The sequence below is a fragment of the Protomyctophum parallelum genome (genome assembly GCF_964188405.1).
Source record: "Protomyctophum parallelum genome assembly, chromosome: 13".
In the NCBI taxonomy this organism is placed as follows: domain Eukaryota; kingdom Metazoa; phylum Chordata; class Actinopteri; order Myctophiformes; family Myctophidae; genus Protomyctophum; species Protomyctophum parallelum.
The window spans coordinates 12962103-12981156 of record NC_139708.1 but is presented as its reverse complement, the minus strand read 5'-3'; the positions used below and the strand labels follow the sequence as shown (position 1 = coordinate 12981156).

The 19054-nt window shown below is 45.6% G+C and overlaps 1 protein-coding gene across 3 annotated transcripts in view; it reads right to left on the bottom strand.

The window, feature by feature from the left end:
* caskin2 (CASK interacting protein 2) overlaps nt 1–19054 on the bottom strand; it is a 100382-nt gene continuing 81328 nt past the window's right edge. For all 3 annotated transcript variants that reach the window (XM_083779310.1, XM_083779312.1, XM_083779311.1), the window contains 12 exons: nt 18294–18360; nt 16910–17016; nt 15762–15872; nt 14342–14443; nt 13715–13853; nt 12909–13120; nt 9200–9478; nt 7903–8640; nt 7310–7537; nt 6740–7064; nt 4110–4419; nt 1–3965 (listed from right to left, as the gene is read on the bottom strand). In XM_083779310.1, coding sequence (XP_083635436.1) covers nt 3869–3965; nt 4110–4419; nt 6740–7064; nt 7310–7537; nt 7903–8640; nt 9200–9478; nt 12909–13120; nt 13715–13853; nt 14342–14443; nt 15762–15872; nt 16910–17016; nt 18294–18360 — 2715 coding nt within the window. In that variant the 3' untranslated portion in view covers nt 1–3868. The remainder of the gene's footprint in view (nt 3966–4109; nt 4420–6739; nt 7065–7309; nt 7538–7902; nt 8641–9199; nt 9479–12908; nt 13121–13714; nt 13854–14341; nt 14444–15761; nt 15873–16909; nt 17017–18293; nt 18361–19054) is intronic.

Below are 19054 nucleotides of genomic sequence, written 5' to 3'. Positions count from 1 at the left end.
TCATAATAAGCATGTACGGTATTTAATGTGATCTGTAAACAAAGTAATACAGAAATGCCAAGAAACATGAACATTTTCCAATAGAGAATACATCATCTTTGTCATCTGAAGCCTGATTAAGGGGAGGTCACATATACAGTATGCTTGAATGAAACAGTCGCATCTTATTTGCAATATTGTATTTCCAGGGATGGTTTGGGAAGACTGTGATTTACTGTGACAGTACAATTTCTGAGTTCTTGCCAATTCTTGTGAACGTGCCAGACTATTTGGCTGCTCGGCGCAGGCACTCTCGCTCGGGCCACACCTCACAAGAGACAAGGCCTCGCTGCCGACGTGCCTCAAGGAAACAAAAACAAAGCGCACATGTTGCCTAGCAACACGCAAGCTTTGAGATTGTCTATTTCCGGTGTGACCCCCGACACACAACAAAGTATAAATTCGGCAGAAGCAAAACACATAACATGAAAAACATTCACACACCATTTCTTTCTCTCTAAGGTGCGACTAGACTTGTCTTTTCTGACAAACACTGTTGGTCACTGACAGACTAGTGTCATAAGCTCCAAAAGAACACAGCCAAGCCATAGCAGATGCTAGAATAGATTACGGTCAGTTTATATCGTCTCTGTCGGGTGCTTTTCACGATTCAATTCTTTTTTTAAAGCATCAAAAGTAGCAGATCGACAAGTTCAAAGCGTGTCGCTTAGCATTGCGCTTTGAGCTTGTGGATCTGCTAATTTTGATGCTTTTTTTGTGTGATGCTGTAGTGTGATCAAGTAGGCCAGTAGAGTAGGGCGTTCATTTTACGAAGAAAAAAACCCCACAAAACGTTATGGAGATGCACGACAGCGATGCTATGCTTTACGTGACACGTAAAGCATAGTGTCACGTAAAGCATAGTGTCACGTAACATACCTCTGGAAAGAAATTGTTTAGATTTTGTGGCGACACCATCGGCGAGTCGCAGACACTAGTCGCTTGATGCTCGAAACAAACTGACCTTTACGCCTGATTTGCCTTTTTGCCGGTGCCATGTGCCAATTTACAAACTCACAAGACTTTGCGCGTGGTCGCAACCTGTCGTGAGCGAGCAAATCATTTTTGGTGAGTGACACAGGCACACAACTAAGGATAACAGTCTCAACAATACGTGTGATTTTCTTTTTTCCTGAGGGTGAAACAGAAAGGACAATTCAAGGCAGACAATCCAGTGGGTCACATTCACACAGAAGTTATCTTCACAGAGCAATCAAACACGTCACAAGATTAATAATAAAATGTTATAAATGAAAGAAAATAATACTAAAATACAGCACTAAATACCTTTCTTGTTTGCTTAATGTATTATTACAGCAATGTCATGCCAATTATGTAAAGCATATCCATTATTATGATGGAAGCTCGACAAGGAATAAAGAAAAGAAAAAACAGAAATACAATTAGGCTATCAGGTTATTCAGTATGACAATAAAAGGACAATGACAACCCAGGATTCCACATCTTTTAACAGAACTACTGTAAAGTCTTTTAAAAATATTTTTGAGGAAAAAGAAAAACTGTACAAAGGACTTTGGTTGAATATGAATTAGCTCCTGTATATACCTCTAGTATACAATATACATATTTAGATAACTCTTATTTAAATACTAGTTGGACAAAAAAATTAAATGAATACTTTTCCCAAAAAATTGTGTGTATACAACTGATATCTCACACGCCATATATTCCACTGTACAAACAACCATCTCAGAGTGAACAGTGTTGGAAGTAGCTAAACATGCTTTGTCAAGCGAAGTTTTTTCGTCCCTTTGTACAACTCGCTGGCGCCACCTAGGCTCTCGGAACACAAGACAAAACGTGCTCAGGCGATTACATGGTACAAAACGGCTAAAATATATATTTCTTCTTCTCGGTATTTAAAATATTACAAAGATACATTTTGAAATGGTTAGACAGTTTTTTTTTTCTTGAATTCATTAAAAAGAAAAATAAGTCACTAGACGGATACAGCTCGGTAACCGTTAATGTATGCTCCGTCGTACGAGTGTAGTGCGATTAATTAACTACAAGCTCACAATGCAATGCATCTGTGACGTGTTGTGAGCTTGTAGATCAGATATTCTCAGTATAAATGGGGCTCCAATCCATACAATAGTAGTGTGTAGTGCTACTATTCCTTCACACTGGGCTGGCACCTCTATGGCTGGCACTAACGTGGCAACGTCCTCTGTCACAGCCTCCAGGGCATGTCTGTCCACTGGCCAATCGCAGCCTCGCATGTCACCAGGTTGTCTGTGTGGGTGCACACTGCACAAGGCAGCACAGCACAGGCAAGACAGAACATGTCCAGTGGTTTTCAAACGTTGGGTGAACAGAAGGCACACCAATGTGCACACAAAATCTCAAAGCACAACATTGTTCATATTCTTTCCAAATAGCCTCTATAATACGTTATCACTTTTTTTTTTTTTTTTTTTTTTTAATGCCACATACAACATTAATGAATTGTATTGTGTCTAATGTATGGTGGAGTATGTTAATACAATATATGTAACAAATAATACAATTGGGGTGGTTGTATTTGGTCTCCCTGCTCTTCTATTGAGACATTTAGATTAGATTCTGTGTCTAGGTTGGACACAGCCATGACACAATCCTGTTTCTGGTTTGACTTTCTACTAGTTCAGTGGTAAAAATGTCGGCACGTGCGCAGCAGTGCTGAAAATTCTGATCCAGGGTAGAAGAGCAAAGTGACATTGTGCCGCTTTAAGACCTATTTCGTACAGCGCACATCACAATGCGTTGTGAGCTTGTAGACCTGACAATGTTGCCATTTTTTAAAGGAAAATAAAGACAAACAAAAAAAACACAAATATAAATAAATGCCCAAAACCGGGACGGCAAATTCTATTACCGTAATGTGCCTCTGTATTGTGTGTGAAATGAATGCACACAAAGTACTACTACTGATAGTAAAATGAATGAGTTATGAATAAAAATATCTTTTTTGTATACTGTAGTTGTATACTGTAGTTGTATACTTAATAATAATGTGTGGCTGTCATATCTGCACACCAGTGTGCCTCCACACACAGTTTGAGAACCACCAAGCGTAACCTTTCTTCAGAAAGGGAAGGCGATAGAACTATAAATTGATGTCATTCCGAATTTCTGATGGGCGTTCTCAGAACTTTTTTCACTGAACTCGTGCGCCCTCCACATGTCCTGGCCCTCCGAACTATACATTCGGAAATCCTTTCCGAACCGGAAGGTTTGTCCGACATGATCATCGGACAGTAGTGCCTTCCGCCTATCTGGCCCTCGATACATAGTGTTTATTCAGATGACCACCGGACCAACGGTGGCGTTGGTGCTGTGAGAGATGAAGATGCCCCCCAACATTAACACTGCAGTGGTCCATTGGGTCAACAACATTGTTTGTGGGTCCGTCCGCAAACGCTGTTTCTCAACGCCGGGTCTGGGGGACTCTGAAGGTGTACAAATGGAACCAAGTAGCCCTGCAAGGTCCATTTGGTTCCATTTGTACACTATCAGAGTTACTTTAACACCTAGGATATCACAGTGTGGACTGGGCCGGGGTCAGATAGATAAAAAAAACAACTAAATAGAATCAAATGGGGGTCTGTTCGTCTAATGCATATCAAAATGGGGGTCCTTAAAAACGTTTGAGAATCACTGGCATGTTCCCCTTCAGTCTTTTTCATTGTCTGGTTCTGAAGTTCTGAGAAGGGAACGAGCGTTGTGGTGTGTCAGTACTTCCTGAGGTGATGGGTGGGGTCACAGGGGTGCTAGAGGCGGGGTCTGAGGTGATGGGTGGGGTCACAGGGGTGCTAGAGGCGGGATTTTAGTCCAACATGGCATCCAGCTGGTCTGCCAGGTCGTCGAACATGTTCCCGATGTCGTCAAGGATGGTCCCGGCAGACTTCACCGTGCTGGCTCCACTGTGGGGGGAGGGGGAGAACACGTCACACCACATGACAGTTAAAAGGCTCATAGCCGAAACTCTTTTTTGGTGTGTGCCAATGAGCTGCATAATCGTCAATAATGCTGACATAAAAGTCAAATAATGACTATTTGGTGTTTACCCGTCAGAGGTGTCCTCCAGGGTGAGTTTTCTCTCCACAGCCTTCAGAGCTGCTTCCAGCGAGGTGCTGGTCTGCTCCAGCCTCTGCTGCTGCACCACCTCCGTGGTCCCTGCAGGGGGCTCCGGCCCCAGGCCCGGGCCCACCACACACACCTGGGGCTTGGCTGCTACCGCCGGCTGGCTCTGAGGGGCCGGCGCTGGGGGTTCGGATGGAGAGGTGAAGGCCACGCTCTCCACCACGTTGATGGTTACACCCAGGGACGACGGCGTCGCCATGGTGATGCCCAGGGAAGATGGCGGTTGCACTGCAGCTGGAAGGCAAGGATTAAAATGTTGTTTCAGCCAGGAGCAGTAGAATGGATTTAACTTGGAATGTGGTTAAATGCTCATGCGTTAAATGGCTCTGCTCTTTAAGGTCGCAGACACATCTAATACTGCGGTAGGCGGAGAAGTTGGGATTTAAGCAATATTACACGAGAGGGTGAGGGTTAACATGATTATTGCCACGACAGTGATGCGGTAAGGAACGAGACGAAGTCGAGTTCCGCAAGCATCACTGATTTTTTTTTTAATGACAGATGTAGTCACTACGACCACAAATGTCCCAAGAAACTAGCTAGCCTATAGCCACCGAGTTTGCTAGCGCTCTGGGAGAACAGAGCAGCTGAATTCTTTGTTTTGATTAGGTGGTGAATGGTGCTGGTTTAACCCACGGCTAGAAGGCTGTTTCAACGAATCAGATTGCTTCCTCGAAACGACTTCTTGCATATTAAATTATGCTTCTAATAGTTAGGATTTGAGGTTAACGTGGATGCATGTCGGCCGTCTGGGATTGGACTGACTGTGTGTGTGTGTGTGTGTGTGTGCACGCACGCGTCACGCACTGACTGTACAATCTGTACTCCTAGGCTATCTGATCATCATATAAAATTAGTATGCTACTATGCATATGCCATGTTAGCTATACACTTTATAGATCATGCTTAAGCATGTGTTTATTTTCACAGTATTAAACACATGTACAGAAGAAAGTCTCCAGCACTTGGATCCCCGCACACAGTGACAGCCCTCCATGTTTACGCACAGACAGACAGAATACTGCAGTGTTTTTATGTGTTTCCTTAGGCTTAAGCAATTGATTAATGTGCTCATCTGAGCATATTTCGATGAGGGCTTCCCTGCGTAAAATATCCCTTCTCCATATCCAACTTTACTACTCATTCATCCGCCACATTGTTTGCTTAATTTCCTTTATTTGATGCGATTGCATTCCCACCTGCACCGAATCGAAATCAAGTGCGATTGGAAGCGAAGCGAAACCCCCGTTTTTGGTCAGAGTAGAATGCAGTTCTTTGATGTGTATTAGGATTCGAATGAGGCTTCACACCTGCCAAACAAAGCGCACTTTCCGACAATGTGCAGCAGGATTCGTTTTAATCGCAGTAAAGCTTTTTGGTGTGAAGGCGACCTAAGATATTCCCTACATTTTGCTAAGCAGCATGCAAACTCAGGGAACGCTATGCATTAAAAATTAGAACATTGAATTCGAGTTTACTTAGAGCCATGCACACATGAATTTCATGAATTTTCAACATTCAGTTTAAACTTTTGAGCAATGCAATACTCTGAACTATAAGGTTTGCCGACAGCAGCGACAGTGTCTGTGAAGCAATTGATCTAGTGTAGAAGAGAGCCGTATTGAAACGGGCCGCCTTAATGAGGGAATGAGGTGTGATTGGTGTGTATAGACCGATTCCGTAGCTGGTCTCATGGTCGCAGCCTACGTATTTCCTGTAGGCGGACTCGACGTAGCTGCGGGGATAAAACCCTCACCAGGCGCACCTCTTCCACTACAGTGAACGGCAGAGTGACTGATGTTAGTTTGCCTCAAACTTTACTCCTTTACCTGCTTTTTTACTAACACTAACATTACAAAGATGCCCAGAACATCGAGATGAACCTGTGTAGTTTATGGCTGCTCCAACAGTAGTGGCAACATAAAAAATAAAATAAAACGGAATGTCTAATATCCACCGCGGTGGCTGAGACCAGAGCCATTGAGTAATGGTTGAGACGAAGCAGTGAAAGATACATAACGCCAGTGTACTTTATACCTCATACTTTAAATGCTTAGTATGAGGTATAAAATACAGCAGCCTTGTGTTCATAAAACAGAAAGATTTGGTATTGGGTAAGACTGGCGATATGTATCTTTCCCTGCTTCGTCTCAACCATTACTCAATGGCTCTGGTCTCAGCCACCGCGGTGGATATTAGACATTCCGTTTTATTTTATTTTTTATGTTGCCACTACTGTTGGAGCAGCCATAAACTACACAGGTTCATCTCGATGTTCTGGGCATCTTTGTAATGTTAGTGTTAGTAAAAAAGCAGGTAAAGGAGTAAAGTTTGAGGCAAACTAACATCAGTCACTCTGCCGTTCACTGTAGTGGAAGAGGTGCGCCTGGTGAGGGTTTTATCCCCGCAGCTACGTCGAGTCCGCCTACAGGAAATACGTAGGCTGCGACCATGAGACCAGCTACAGAATCGGTCTATAGGAAAACGTGGCTGATTGAAAGCAATCAGCAGACTGACAACTGACAGCAATCAATCAATCAATCAATCAGCTTACCCTGTGCTGCCAGCAGGCTGTGGCGCAGAGGTTTGGGAGCAGTGACGGGGGGTTTGGCAGAGACGGGGGGCTTGCTCGGAGACCCCGTGGCGACGGCGGGGGTCTCCGTCCTCTCCACAGCAGCTTCACTGATCCTCAGACTGACTACCTCCACCTCCTCCTCCTCCCCCTCCTCCTCACCGTCGCTCTGGGAGCGCGCACAGCCTCGTCCCTCCTCCTCTCCGCTGGGGGAACAGTCCCCGCCACCCTGCTCCTTGTCCTTGGGCTTGTGTCGCCGCTTCACCGTGTCTGACTCCTTCAGGTTGAACTCGGGCAGCTCCGGGGCCTTGGTGGTGGGTAAGCAAGGGTATGATAGTTATTATAACAGAAACATTTTTGTTAACTGAATACATTTTTAAATGCTATCTTTTGTTAAGTTTTTATAAAACAATACTTACCTATTCAATTCTTCAACTGACAAATAACACAAAGTACATTATGAAAAAAACTAAAACTAATAAAAACTACCAAATATTCAAAAAGGAACTAAAACTAAGCTAAAATGAATAATTCCAAACTATTGCAATGCACCTTGGCGTGTAGGAGCTGCTCGGGGGGCTCCAGCACCGCCTCGGCCCGGGGCGGCCCCCCGGTCTTGGGCCTCTGCTTGATGGTGAGGTTGCCCTCCTCGGCGAACGGGATGCACTCGCTGGAGCTGTTGTTCTGAGCGTCCAGCTCCGGGACCTTGTTGCTGCCGGCCTCCTCCTCCTCCGAGTCTGACTTCACCCCCCTGTCGGGGTCCGCGTCTCCACTGTGGGTCTGTGGGGGGAAAGCCAGGTGATCATGGTTAGCTAAAACTAATGAAAAAACGAAGAGGAAAAAAGTGAGCGGTGGCTTTTTGAAGTATAGTTGTTATTGAGTTACTAGAATAAATAATAAATAATAATTTTAATTAATTAATGTGTACCACTCAAAAAGCAAACTATATTGTTTTTTAATCACTTTTCAGAAAAATTGATGTTCCAATAGACCCTTGTCATTATACTTGTCATTGGTTCAATATTTATACAAACACTTGCTACTTTTACTCGACTATGTCACGCGACAAAGCAGGACAAAAAAACCTTGAAATACGGAGCTGAACCACACAGGAGCTTTCCGGCCCCGACGGCAATGACACTGACCTCAGCGGGAAGACACTCGCTCTGCACCCTCCTCCGGGCTCCGCTGGGGTCCGCGGGGGGCGGGGCCAGGAGCGTCAGAGGCAGAGCTTCCTGCTGGAGGAGGTCTAGCCTGTGCGGGGGGGCGGGGCTGCGCCTGCCCTCCAAAGTGCTCTCCAGAGACGCCGCCATGCTCTTCACACTCCTCGGGGTCTCCGTCTCCACTGCGCCACCGGGTGGCGCCACTATCGCGTCGGCGAGCTCCACGCCGCCGGCGCCTCCACTCACGGAGCTCAGCCTCTTGGGCGGGGGAGGCGGGGGACCCTTCTTGCGGGCGCGGACGGCGAACGACTGGCTCCGGCCCACTGCGCCGCCGCTCTTCTCCGGGCTGGCCTGCAGCAGGCGCCGCGCCGACTGTCCGCCGGTGCCGCGTCCATGCCGGCGGCTGAGCGTGGCGTAGGACGGGACGGCGCCGGGGGGAGGGCCCAGCGGCCCGTCATCATCGTCATCCTCCTCGTCGGGCTCGCCGTCCGACAGGGCGTAGCGTGTCAGGCTCTGTGTGCGCTGCTTCTTGCCGAGTGTGAGCGAGCGCTCGTGGAGCTTGGAGGAGGCGGCCTCCAGGCTGGTGGAGCCGCCGCAGTGGGCGTGCAGGTAGCTGAAGCCCTTGAGGGGGGAGGAGTCGGCAGGGGGGGGAGGAGGCGGGGCTTTGGGCTTGGCCGGGATGGCGGGGTACTTGAAGACGGTGGCGGTGCCCAGCGGCACCTGTGGAGAAAGCAGTATACTTAAGTTTAGTACATAAAAAATATGATGTAAGTGTATAGCCATTATTAAAAGCTTTATTCAAAGTATATTTAAAGGTAGGGTAAGTGCTTTTCTTTGGATATAATAAGTGTTACTCATTACAAAGATTGTTAGCGAAAATTGGCCATAGCTAATGTGATCATCTTCTATTTAATAGCCTTCAGAATCAGAAGCATTAATATCTTAACCGTGCAGTAACCAGGATTTAGTATTAACATCGGCACGTTGTTCAATCCAGCTCAATCTGAGCCGTAATTCAAAGAAAAAGGAGTTTAAAGACGGCAGCCCATTGAGTGCAGCCGCGATATTTGATTCCCTAGGACACTTTGAGCGGAGCGTTGCCTAGTGACCGGGAGCCCTGCTTTACGGTAAATATGAGTGATACGATTATTCATTAATACAACGCTCAAAAACACATTAAAGATGTTCCTGGTGCCATGGGATTTCATGACAATTAATTAAGTCCTTGACATTCAATGAGTTAAGTATTCGTATTCATATATATATATATTTTTTGCACCTGTTTAGGCAGCTGCTGTGCCCGCTGGTCCCAGCAGCCCTCTGGAATGTTCCTCTCCTTGGTAGGACTGCCCTCCAGGCTGCCCAGACTCTCCTGGGAGTGGCTGTGGGGGGTGACGGAGGCCATGGGGGGTTCCTGGGAGCGGCCGGAACCTCGGGAGCGAGCGTCGATGCTCTCCTGGCTCTGGGACATCCTCCTCTGGATGGCCAGGCCGTCCTGGTGGCAGCCGCCATAGTGGCTGGACATGGCCGTCGTCAGCTCTGCACTCAGCTCGCTGTCCTGGAAGCAGTGGTGATTGGGACGCACATTTAGATGTAGTCTTAGTCATAGTCTATCTGCACTCAGCTCGCTGTCCTGGAAGCAGTGGTGATTGGGACGGCACATTAAGGTGTAGTCTTATAGTCAATTCACACTGAGACGGACTGAATCCATTTCATTGGAACCGTTTCCGAATACGGTTGCCTGGTCCCCGATGGCCATGATTCACATTACCCGAGATTCAACAGCGCACCCGGGTACACTTGCATAACACACTTTAATCCTCCTGATGACGGTGTGCTTGATGGCTGGCGCGCACGGACACTGACCATCAACTGTGCGACATTGTCTCAAATAAATCCAGACACACTGAATTGCATTGCCTCTTTGCCGTTATACTACTGTCTGTCAGCCTGCCTGCTATTCACTGTGTCAGTCAGTTCTGTGCTCCAGTGTCGTGTTTGATATTAGTTTGCTATGGATTCTATTTCTACTTTAGCATTATTATTATTTTGTTTTACTTTGGAAACTATGCCAAGCAAAGCCCAAGAACCACGTGTAATAAGATCAGCGCGTACTGCGGTGCTGCGCGTATACGCAGTTTTAACAGGAGACAGGCGGCGTTGAGAAATGAGCTGGTGTTACGCGTTGTGCAGCACTGCAGCGGCTGTGTGTTTTTTTTTGTTGACGCTTGGCTTGTCGACTAGAGATTATGTCACGTTCTTAAAAAAAACAGTCCACTTCCTTCTTTAGGTTCGCATGCATTCGCATTGGAACGATCCGTATCTGAATACACTTCAACGGTCCAGAGACCCGCGGCGCCCCCCATGCGGTCCCGGGGACGGTTGGGCAATCCGCTCCCGGGAACGGTACGCATCATTCACACTACCACAACATCTGCCAAGTGGTCCCGAGTGCACACCCGGGACCATAGTGTGAATTGCCTATTAGTCATAGTCTATCTGCACTAAGCTCGCTGTCCTGGAAGCAGTGGTGATTGGGACGCACATTTAGATGTAGTCTAATAGGGGATTCACACTGAGACGGACTGAATCCGTTTCATTGGAACCGTTTCCGAATACGGTTGCCTGGTCCCCGATGGCCATGATTCACATTGCCCGAGATTCAACAGCGCACCCGGGTACACTTGCATAACACACTTTAATCCTCCTGATGACGGTGTGCTTGATGGCTGGCGCGCCCGGACACTGACCATCAACTGTGCGACATTGTCTCAAATAAATCCAGACACACTGAATTGCATTGCCTCTTTGGCTTTTTGCCGTTATACTACTTCACTGTCAGCCTGCCTGCTATTCACTGTGTCAGTCAGTTCTGTGCTCCAGTGTATTAGTTTGCTATGGATTCTACTTTAGCATTATTATTATTATTTTGTTTTACTTTGGAAACTGTGCCAAGCAAAGCCCAATTGGAGCCACGTGTAGTCCGCAGAATAAGATCAGCGCGCACTGCGGTGCTGCGTGTATACAACAGGAGAAGGGCGGCGTTGAGAAATGCGCTGGTGTTACGCGTCGTGCAGCGGCTGTGTTTTTTTTTGTTGACGCTTGGCTCGTCGACTAGAGATAATGTCACGTTCTTTAAAAAAAACAGTCCACTTCCTTCTTTAGGTACACATGCATTCACATTGGAACGATCCGTATCTGAATACACTTCAACGGTCCAGAGACCCGCCCCCCATGCGGTCCCGGGGACGGTTGGGCGATCCGCTCCCGGGAACGGTACGCATCATTCACACTACCACAACATCTGCCAAGTGGTCCCGAGTGCGCACCCGGGACCATAGTGTGAATCCCCTATTAGTCATAGTCTAGCCACCGCCGGATGGGAATTATCCATTCATTGATATAATAATCGATTAAGTTAGTTGATAAGCATCATCTTTGTTTAGTTTTTTTAAATCTTAGTTTCCCTCAATGTTTAACATAAACATAAGATTTTGCCGATATAATACAAAATACATATTACGGTATATTCCTTAATCAAATGTTTCTTGGGGCGCCTGCTGGCCAAGTGGTTAGGCGCATGCCACATATAGGCTTTGGCCTGACAGCATGCCGCGTGTTCGAGTCCCGTTCATGACGACCTTTGCTGCGTGTCTCTCCCCTTCTCTCTCTTCTTCTTTCCGGTCTACCTTCACTTGATACTATCAATAAAGGCAGAAAATCCAAAAAACTAATCTTAAACAAATATTTCATTTCTTTGACCATTTCAGATACAGGGTCAGACAATGGCATCTTTCTATGAGGAATAAATTAAATGAAAAGTGCACTGTCTTGTCTGTCAGATTGCAGGCAAAAGCAGAAACGTTTCTATGGCTAACAAGGTGGGGGCAACTTTTTTTCAGCCTGCCTACGTGTGCGTTCCTCGCCAGGCGTGTGCACAGATAGCATTACATTCACAGAAAACCGCCCAATGATAGAACCGCAGAGTTCACTCTCACTCTCAGAGTTCATTGAATAATTTCTAAACACCGATTAATCGATTAATGATTAACATCCGTCTTTTGAATACAATTCCATTTAGTTTGAGTCATATTTTAGTCACCTGAAATGTTTTAATGTTTAGTCTAGTTTTAGTCAACTATCAATCATACGGTTTTTAATAATTCTGCAGTTGATTTAGTCGACTACAATGTATTTTGGCGGGCCTCGATGGCGTCGTAATGCCTGATTTTACACTTGGTTGCATGTTGAAAATAGCCGATCTACAAGCTCACTGTGAGCTTGTAGATCTGCTCTCTCTCTTCTCTCTAACTAACTTCTCATTTTAGTCTAGTTTTTATTTGTCGACAAAATTGTCATTTTAGTCATGATAGCTTAGTTAGTGAAAAAAGGTATGCCTCTTTTAGACGGCGACCATCTCCAGATAAAATGTCAAAGTCCCGTTGCGTTTTCATTTTTATTGACCCTTTACACGAGAACGCACACTTTATGAAAACGCTATAATGTCGCTAGGTGGCGGTAACGGGCTGCCAAATAGACCAGTCACCCACATACAAAAAAAAGAACCCCTTCACGCAACCCAGAGCATGCAGGCAGAGCGAGTCACGGGATGGTTATATATTTTATAATACATTAGGCTACATAAACGCTGCCGCCATGGCTGCCGCCTATCACAAGGCTTTTTATTTACATCATGGTTTTACATTCACCATCGCTGATGAGCAGCGCTTTGTAGGCGAGGAGGGAGGCTTGTTCAGGAACTCCATTATATCATATATGGCTCTGCATTAATGTAATAAACATACAGGTATATGCGCTGTGAGCCAACGTGAGCCATGATGTCATAAGTTTTGCCTGTTTACACAGAGACGGGATAAAACGGCGTTCTCAAAGATTTCCACTCCGGGAGGTGGTTTCACTTTGTTGCGTTTTCACCTCCTGAAAACACCGTTCTCGTCTAAAAGGACCACAGCAAACGTCAACATTACCTGGAAGGTCATCATCTTGGGGGTGTGTGGCGAGGGGCACGACTCCCCCCCACCTCCCAGCGAGGAGTCGGGCGGCTCGATGGCCACCAGGTGCAGGGCTCCGGGGGGCTTGCGGCGCAGCGTGCCCCCATGGCCCCCCAACTCTGCCTGCACCATGGCCCTCTGGATGTCACACAGCTTCCTCACCGCCAACATCAGCTTCTTTTGGTGGCCTGTGTGGGCGAGGCAGCAACAAAGGACATTGTTGACATTAGGGCTGGAACTTTGATTGATTGGTTGATCGATTGATTGATTGATTGGCCGTCAGTAAAAAGGTTTCCCCCTTGTTGACTACAACGATAGCTGAAACACCCTTTTATCTCGGATTTCAATCCCAGTTTCCGATTCTAATCAAAACAAGCTTTATTTACGGCCGTGGTTAAAAAATGCATGCCTCGGGTGGTCTGTGATCCTCCCGTGATAGGATTGCTTATCCGTGAGCTAACTTCCGGTTAGCTCCCTTGAATAAGGCGCCTCACTTTAAAATACCCCTGGCACATGAATGGACACTCAACGATGGGGAACACTGCTTTACGGCAGTGCCGCAAGTGTAGTGTGTAGTGAAAACTACAAATTACGTCAATTACTGTACGTCAACGGTAAGAATCAACATTGTGATTTATTACGGCAAGGGCAGTCAAATAGTTAAGTAAATGTACTTTGTTGTAACTTTCCACCACTGTGCTCAATACATACCCAGCTTGTATACCCAGCTCAATACATACCCAGCTGTGCTCAATACATACCCAGCTGTGCTCAATACATACCCAGCTTGGTGATGCCAATCTCCTGCAGGTCCTCCCATGTGAGGTCTCTGACGATGCTGATGGAGTCATAGCCGTTCTCTGACAGCTTCTTGTGGTACTGAGGCAGGCCGATGGTACTCAGCCACTCCCCCAGGTCACACTGGACAGAGAGACACGGAGACAGTGAGACAGAGAGACAGTGAGACAGAGAGACAGCTTCTTGAGGGACTGAGGCCCCTCCCCAGCCACTGCTCAGCCACTCCCCCAGGTCACACTAGACAGAGAGACACAGAGATGAGACAGTGGTTCCCTCAGCTCTTTATTCATTTCAAGGAACTCTCAGGTTGATTTTTGAATGCATATTTGATGTTTTTCATAAAACTTAGGCCAGGATTTAGAAGGCATTTCTTTAATCTGACTCAGGTCTAAATGGGTTAAGGTTTTTAATGACTGCTGGATTGCTTGCTTGCTTGCTTGCTTGATTGATTGATTGAATGATTGATTGAGTACTGCCCTCTGTGACATCAGCTGGCAGGGGTGTCTGAGCTGCCTCAACTGAAAAATGCTTTGTGGCTAAATGTTGCACTGACTAAAATGTGAGGCGACAGTGCCCTCTGGTGGAGGAACGGAGTGTGAGATTGTTCTTACGGGGATGTACTCAGGAAGCCACTCGGGAATGCTCAGGTTGCTGATCTCTATGGAGATCTTCTTGCGGTGGCCCGGCTTGGTGACTCCAATGGCAGTCAGGTCCTGGAACAGCAGAGTGTACAAATGGAACAAAATTTACCCTTACGGCCCGGGTGTGTAACTCTGAGTGTGCACAAATGGAACCAAATGGAGCCTTACGGGTGTGTAACTCCGAGAGTGTACAAATGGAACCAAATGGACCCTTATGGGTGTGTAAGTCAAAGAGTGTACAAATGGAACCAAATGGGACCCTTACAGGTGTGGAACTCTGAGAGTGTAAAATGGAAGCAAATGGAGCTTTACGGGTGTGTAACTCTGAGTGTAAATTGGAACCCATAAACCATACAGATCGATTTGGTTCCATTTTGTACACTCTCAGAGTTAACAAAGAGGATGTTACAGTGTAGATTGGGGGTGCGAGAGATAAAAACCTGGAGGTCTGTGGCCTAATGTACGTATAGCGCTGTCAGGTGGAAATCTTCTATCTAACATCGTACATCATCATGGATCATCTCATAATGCCTGTTGCCTGTGATTGGTTAGCTGATTTGCTCATTTACATATGACATACAATTTCCCTTCAATGTCAATGGCGTTTTAATGTTTTAATTTACGTCATATTTAGCGGAATTCTGACTTAATTTCCCCGTTCATTGTCAATGGCAAATATTGAGATGAGATGTGTGGGGACAAGATTTAGCGGACGTTTGACCTGCATTCCCCTTTCATTGTCAATGTCGTGTGTCTGTGTGGTGTACCACTAACCCACCACCCACTAACCCAGAGGTGTGTGTCTGTGTGGTGTACTACTAACCCACCACCCACTAACCCAGAGGTGTGTGTCTGTGCGGTGTACCACTAACCCACCACCCACTAACCCAGAGGTGTGTGTCTGTGTGGTGTACCACTAACCCACCACCCACTAACCCAGAGGTGTGTGTCTGTGCGGTGTACCACTAACCCACCACCCACTAACCCAGGGGCGTGTGTCTGTGCGGTGTACCACTAACCCACCACCCACTAACCCAGGGGCGTGTGTCTGTGCGGTGTACCACTAACCCACCACCCACTAACCCAGGGGCGTGTGTCTGTGCGGTGTACCACTAACCCACCACCCACTAACCCAGGGGCGTGTGTCTGTGCGGTGTACCACTAACCCACCACCCACTAACCCAGAGGTGTGTGTCTGTGCGGTGTACCACTAACCCACCACCCACTAACCCAGGGGCGTGTGTCTGTGCGGTGTACCACTAACCCACCACCCACTAACCCAGAGGTGTGTGTCTGTGTGGTGTACCACTAATCCAGCACCCCAGGGGCGTGTGTCTGTGCGGTGTACCACTAATCCAGCACCCCAGGGGCGTGTGTCTGTGCGGTGTACCTCGGGGGTCATCCTGCTGATGGTGGGTACATCGTACCCGGCGGTGATGAAGTTGCTGGTGTACTGCTCCAGCTGGAAGTCACTGAGCCACTGGTAGATGGCCTCAGCGTCCTGCAACACAAAAACAGACACATTCACACTGGCCCTTTCACTTCAGGACACCAATTATATTTTATATATATATATATATATATATATATATATATACACATACCGGTATATATCTACTTAACCCATTCCAGTCCTGAGAACGATTCTACAGTTTTTCAATATTTTTTCAACCGTTTTTTTAAATAACTATAGTATGTTCTATGTCAGTGGTGCTCAAACCATTTCATGTCAAGGACCCCCGAAATGGACCCGCCCAGGAGCAAAGATTTGAGTTAAAAACGTTCGCTCTGAAAGAATATATATTCAAAGATTTGCGGCACATTTTCACTCCTATGCACAGCTTTGTGTGTGTGTGTGTGTGTGTGCGTGTGTGTGCGTGTGTGTGTGTGTGCGTGTGTGTGTGTGTGTGTGTGTGTCTGTTTAAGCACGGAATGTATTTGTAGCACGGAATGTCATGATTTGATTGACTGTCTGATGTATGATGACGTTCGACAATTGTTTTTAAACAGTTACCCTTACAAAAAGGGTAACACGTCAACTCAATTTCATTATAATTAAGCTATTCAATTAAAAAAACATTTATTTAATGACAGATTAAGCCACCATGACTGAAAATGTCCCATGCAAACGCCTAGCTTAGCTAGTAGCCACTGCAGGGACTTTTGATGATTTTGATTGATTAGCATCATCATGCTCAATTGAAGCACGGGTAGAGAGCTATTATAACCAATCAGAACGAACTGCTTCTTAACCAATTTTAGGCGGGAACCCCTTTTGGTGTTAGCATTACGTTATGCTTTAGCCAATTAAAAATAGCAGATCTACAAGCTCATGTCGCGCCACCGAGTGGCGCGCTACGAGCTTGTAGGTCTGCTATTTTTTTTTTTATCGAAGAACGACTGACATAGAAACATAGCTTTTTCAGAAAACTGTCATTTTCAAACAGACATTTTTATAATCTGATCTCAGGTCAGAATGGGATAATGAACCACCACAGTAAATGTGGTAGAAAGTTGTAGAGGTGGTGATGCGGTCACCTTGCCCTCCAGGAGCTGTTGAGGTCGCACAAAGTGCTGGGCGAAGCTCTGCTCTGCTGCTCTCTGCATGGTGGAGGCGGCCTGCGGCCTGCGTGGAGTTCCTCCGCCTGGACAACAACATCACACAAGCAAGCTCTGATGACTAAATCTAATTACATTGGCAATTTCGTCGACAAATAAAAACGAGACTAAAATGTGAGCGAGGGACGGGTGGAGAAGAGATCCAGTATAGAACTAAAAGACACGTCATTTTATGTTTGGTTGCGCTCTGAAAATAGCAGATCTACAAGCTTGGCTATTTTCAGCATGCAACCAAGTGTAAAATCTGCCATTTCAACGGCATCAAGGCCTACCAAAATATTTGTTTGTCAACAAAATCAACTGTGGATTTAGTCGACTAAATCTAAACTCAAACTAAAACATTTCAGATGACTAAAATATGACTACAACTAAATTAAATTTTATTGAAAAATTTGCTGTCAAAATCAACAGTGCTTCAATGGTCATTGATTCTGCTCTCATATTTGTATTACTTACGTAGGTTTGTTATTATTTCACCTTCTACCGTTTGCAAGACATTATAATCTAAATTGCGAACTGTACACTTGATGTTATTACCTTTAGTAAAGCTTTTCGAAAACACTTTGTTTTCAATCTCTAGATTAGTCTTTTTTAACCCATTCTGACCGGGCACCCATTTTTGTGTTGGCATCATGTTATGCTTTAGCTATTGAAAAATAGCAGATCTACAAGCTCATATCGCGCCACCGAGTGGCGCGATACGAGCTTGTAGGTCTGCTATTTTTGAAAAAAATCGAAGAACGACTGACATTTTTAGAATCTGATCTCAGGTCAGAATGGGTTATAATTAGACCAGTGTGTGTGTGTCCAGTGGAAACCTCGTATGAATCTGATCTCAGGTCAGAATGGGTTAAATCATCATGATATGTGTTTAGTAAATTAATTATGTTCCCATTCATTTTAAAATTAACGATAAAGTAGGGTGTGTTTCTAGGCTTTCTACTGGTTCTACCGAGTGAAGATCCGTCCTTGCTGTGCTTGCGGCCTATAGCATTAATTTCCGTTTGCATTTTGGAAAATAGGCTTAATTTACGGTCTGCAGAAACCAATGGCGAAACGCCGTCCATTCTTTTTACGGTCTATGCATTTGACACAAGTGATTACATACTGTAGCTTATTGTCACTCTGGATAAGAACGTCTGCTAAATGCATTCATTGTAAATTGTGGGTCACATGAACAAAACATAACACTATTTGTTGAATGTGTCAAATGTGTGGAGGTGTCCAGTCTAATTGAAATCATCTTTTTATTTTTTTTATTTTAATTTAAAGTCCATTTTAAAGTAATGAAGGAGAAAGCTACCTGACAGCTGATCAGGCTGCTTGCTGGAGTCAGGTTGTCCCACATCGCCAGCTGAGGGCGCTGGAGGCTACACAGAAAATGAAAACAAAAAGCTTTAAAGACGTGTCTACAGAGATTTCAGCTCCCTGAAGCATAAAAGAAAACATGCAAAAATGTCAGAACCTTGAATGGGGCATGAAGACCATTGTGAACCTAAATCCCATGTGAGGTGATCAAATATAAGTGTGGTGAAACACACGGACAATTAAACAATATCACATCACATCGCTTAATCAGGTGTATGCCACTTTGACGTCATGGGAGAATGAAAGATTTGTTTTTTTCTTTGCATTTTCTCAATCACTACTTAATTGTTGTAGTCGAGTCCTCCTAAAGCGAATCCAAGTCAAGACCGAGACCAGATTAGTATTATTATTTCTCATTTGATAGGTATAGAAAACACTGCGAGAGCAGGCAGACGCGTCAGCTGTGCAGCCTGCGCTCCGTTACTTAACAAGATATCTGTCTATAAGCACCAGACAGCTCTCTTATAATGTTGATGTGAATGGGCTCCTCATAATATGGATATAATACAATAACATTATTCCATTGCATTGTACTGATTCGTGATTCAAGTGGACTCCTGGGGAAGAGTCCCGAGTCAAATTAAGGGCGAGATCAAGACGAGGCAGAGTACATGGAAATGTGGACTTGAGACAAGTCAATGACTCGAGTACTACAACACTACAGTACTTATATCTGATCTCCTCGCATCAGAGCAA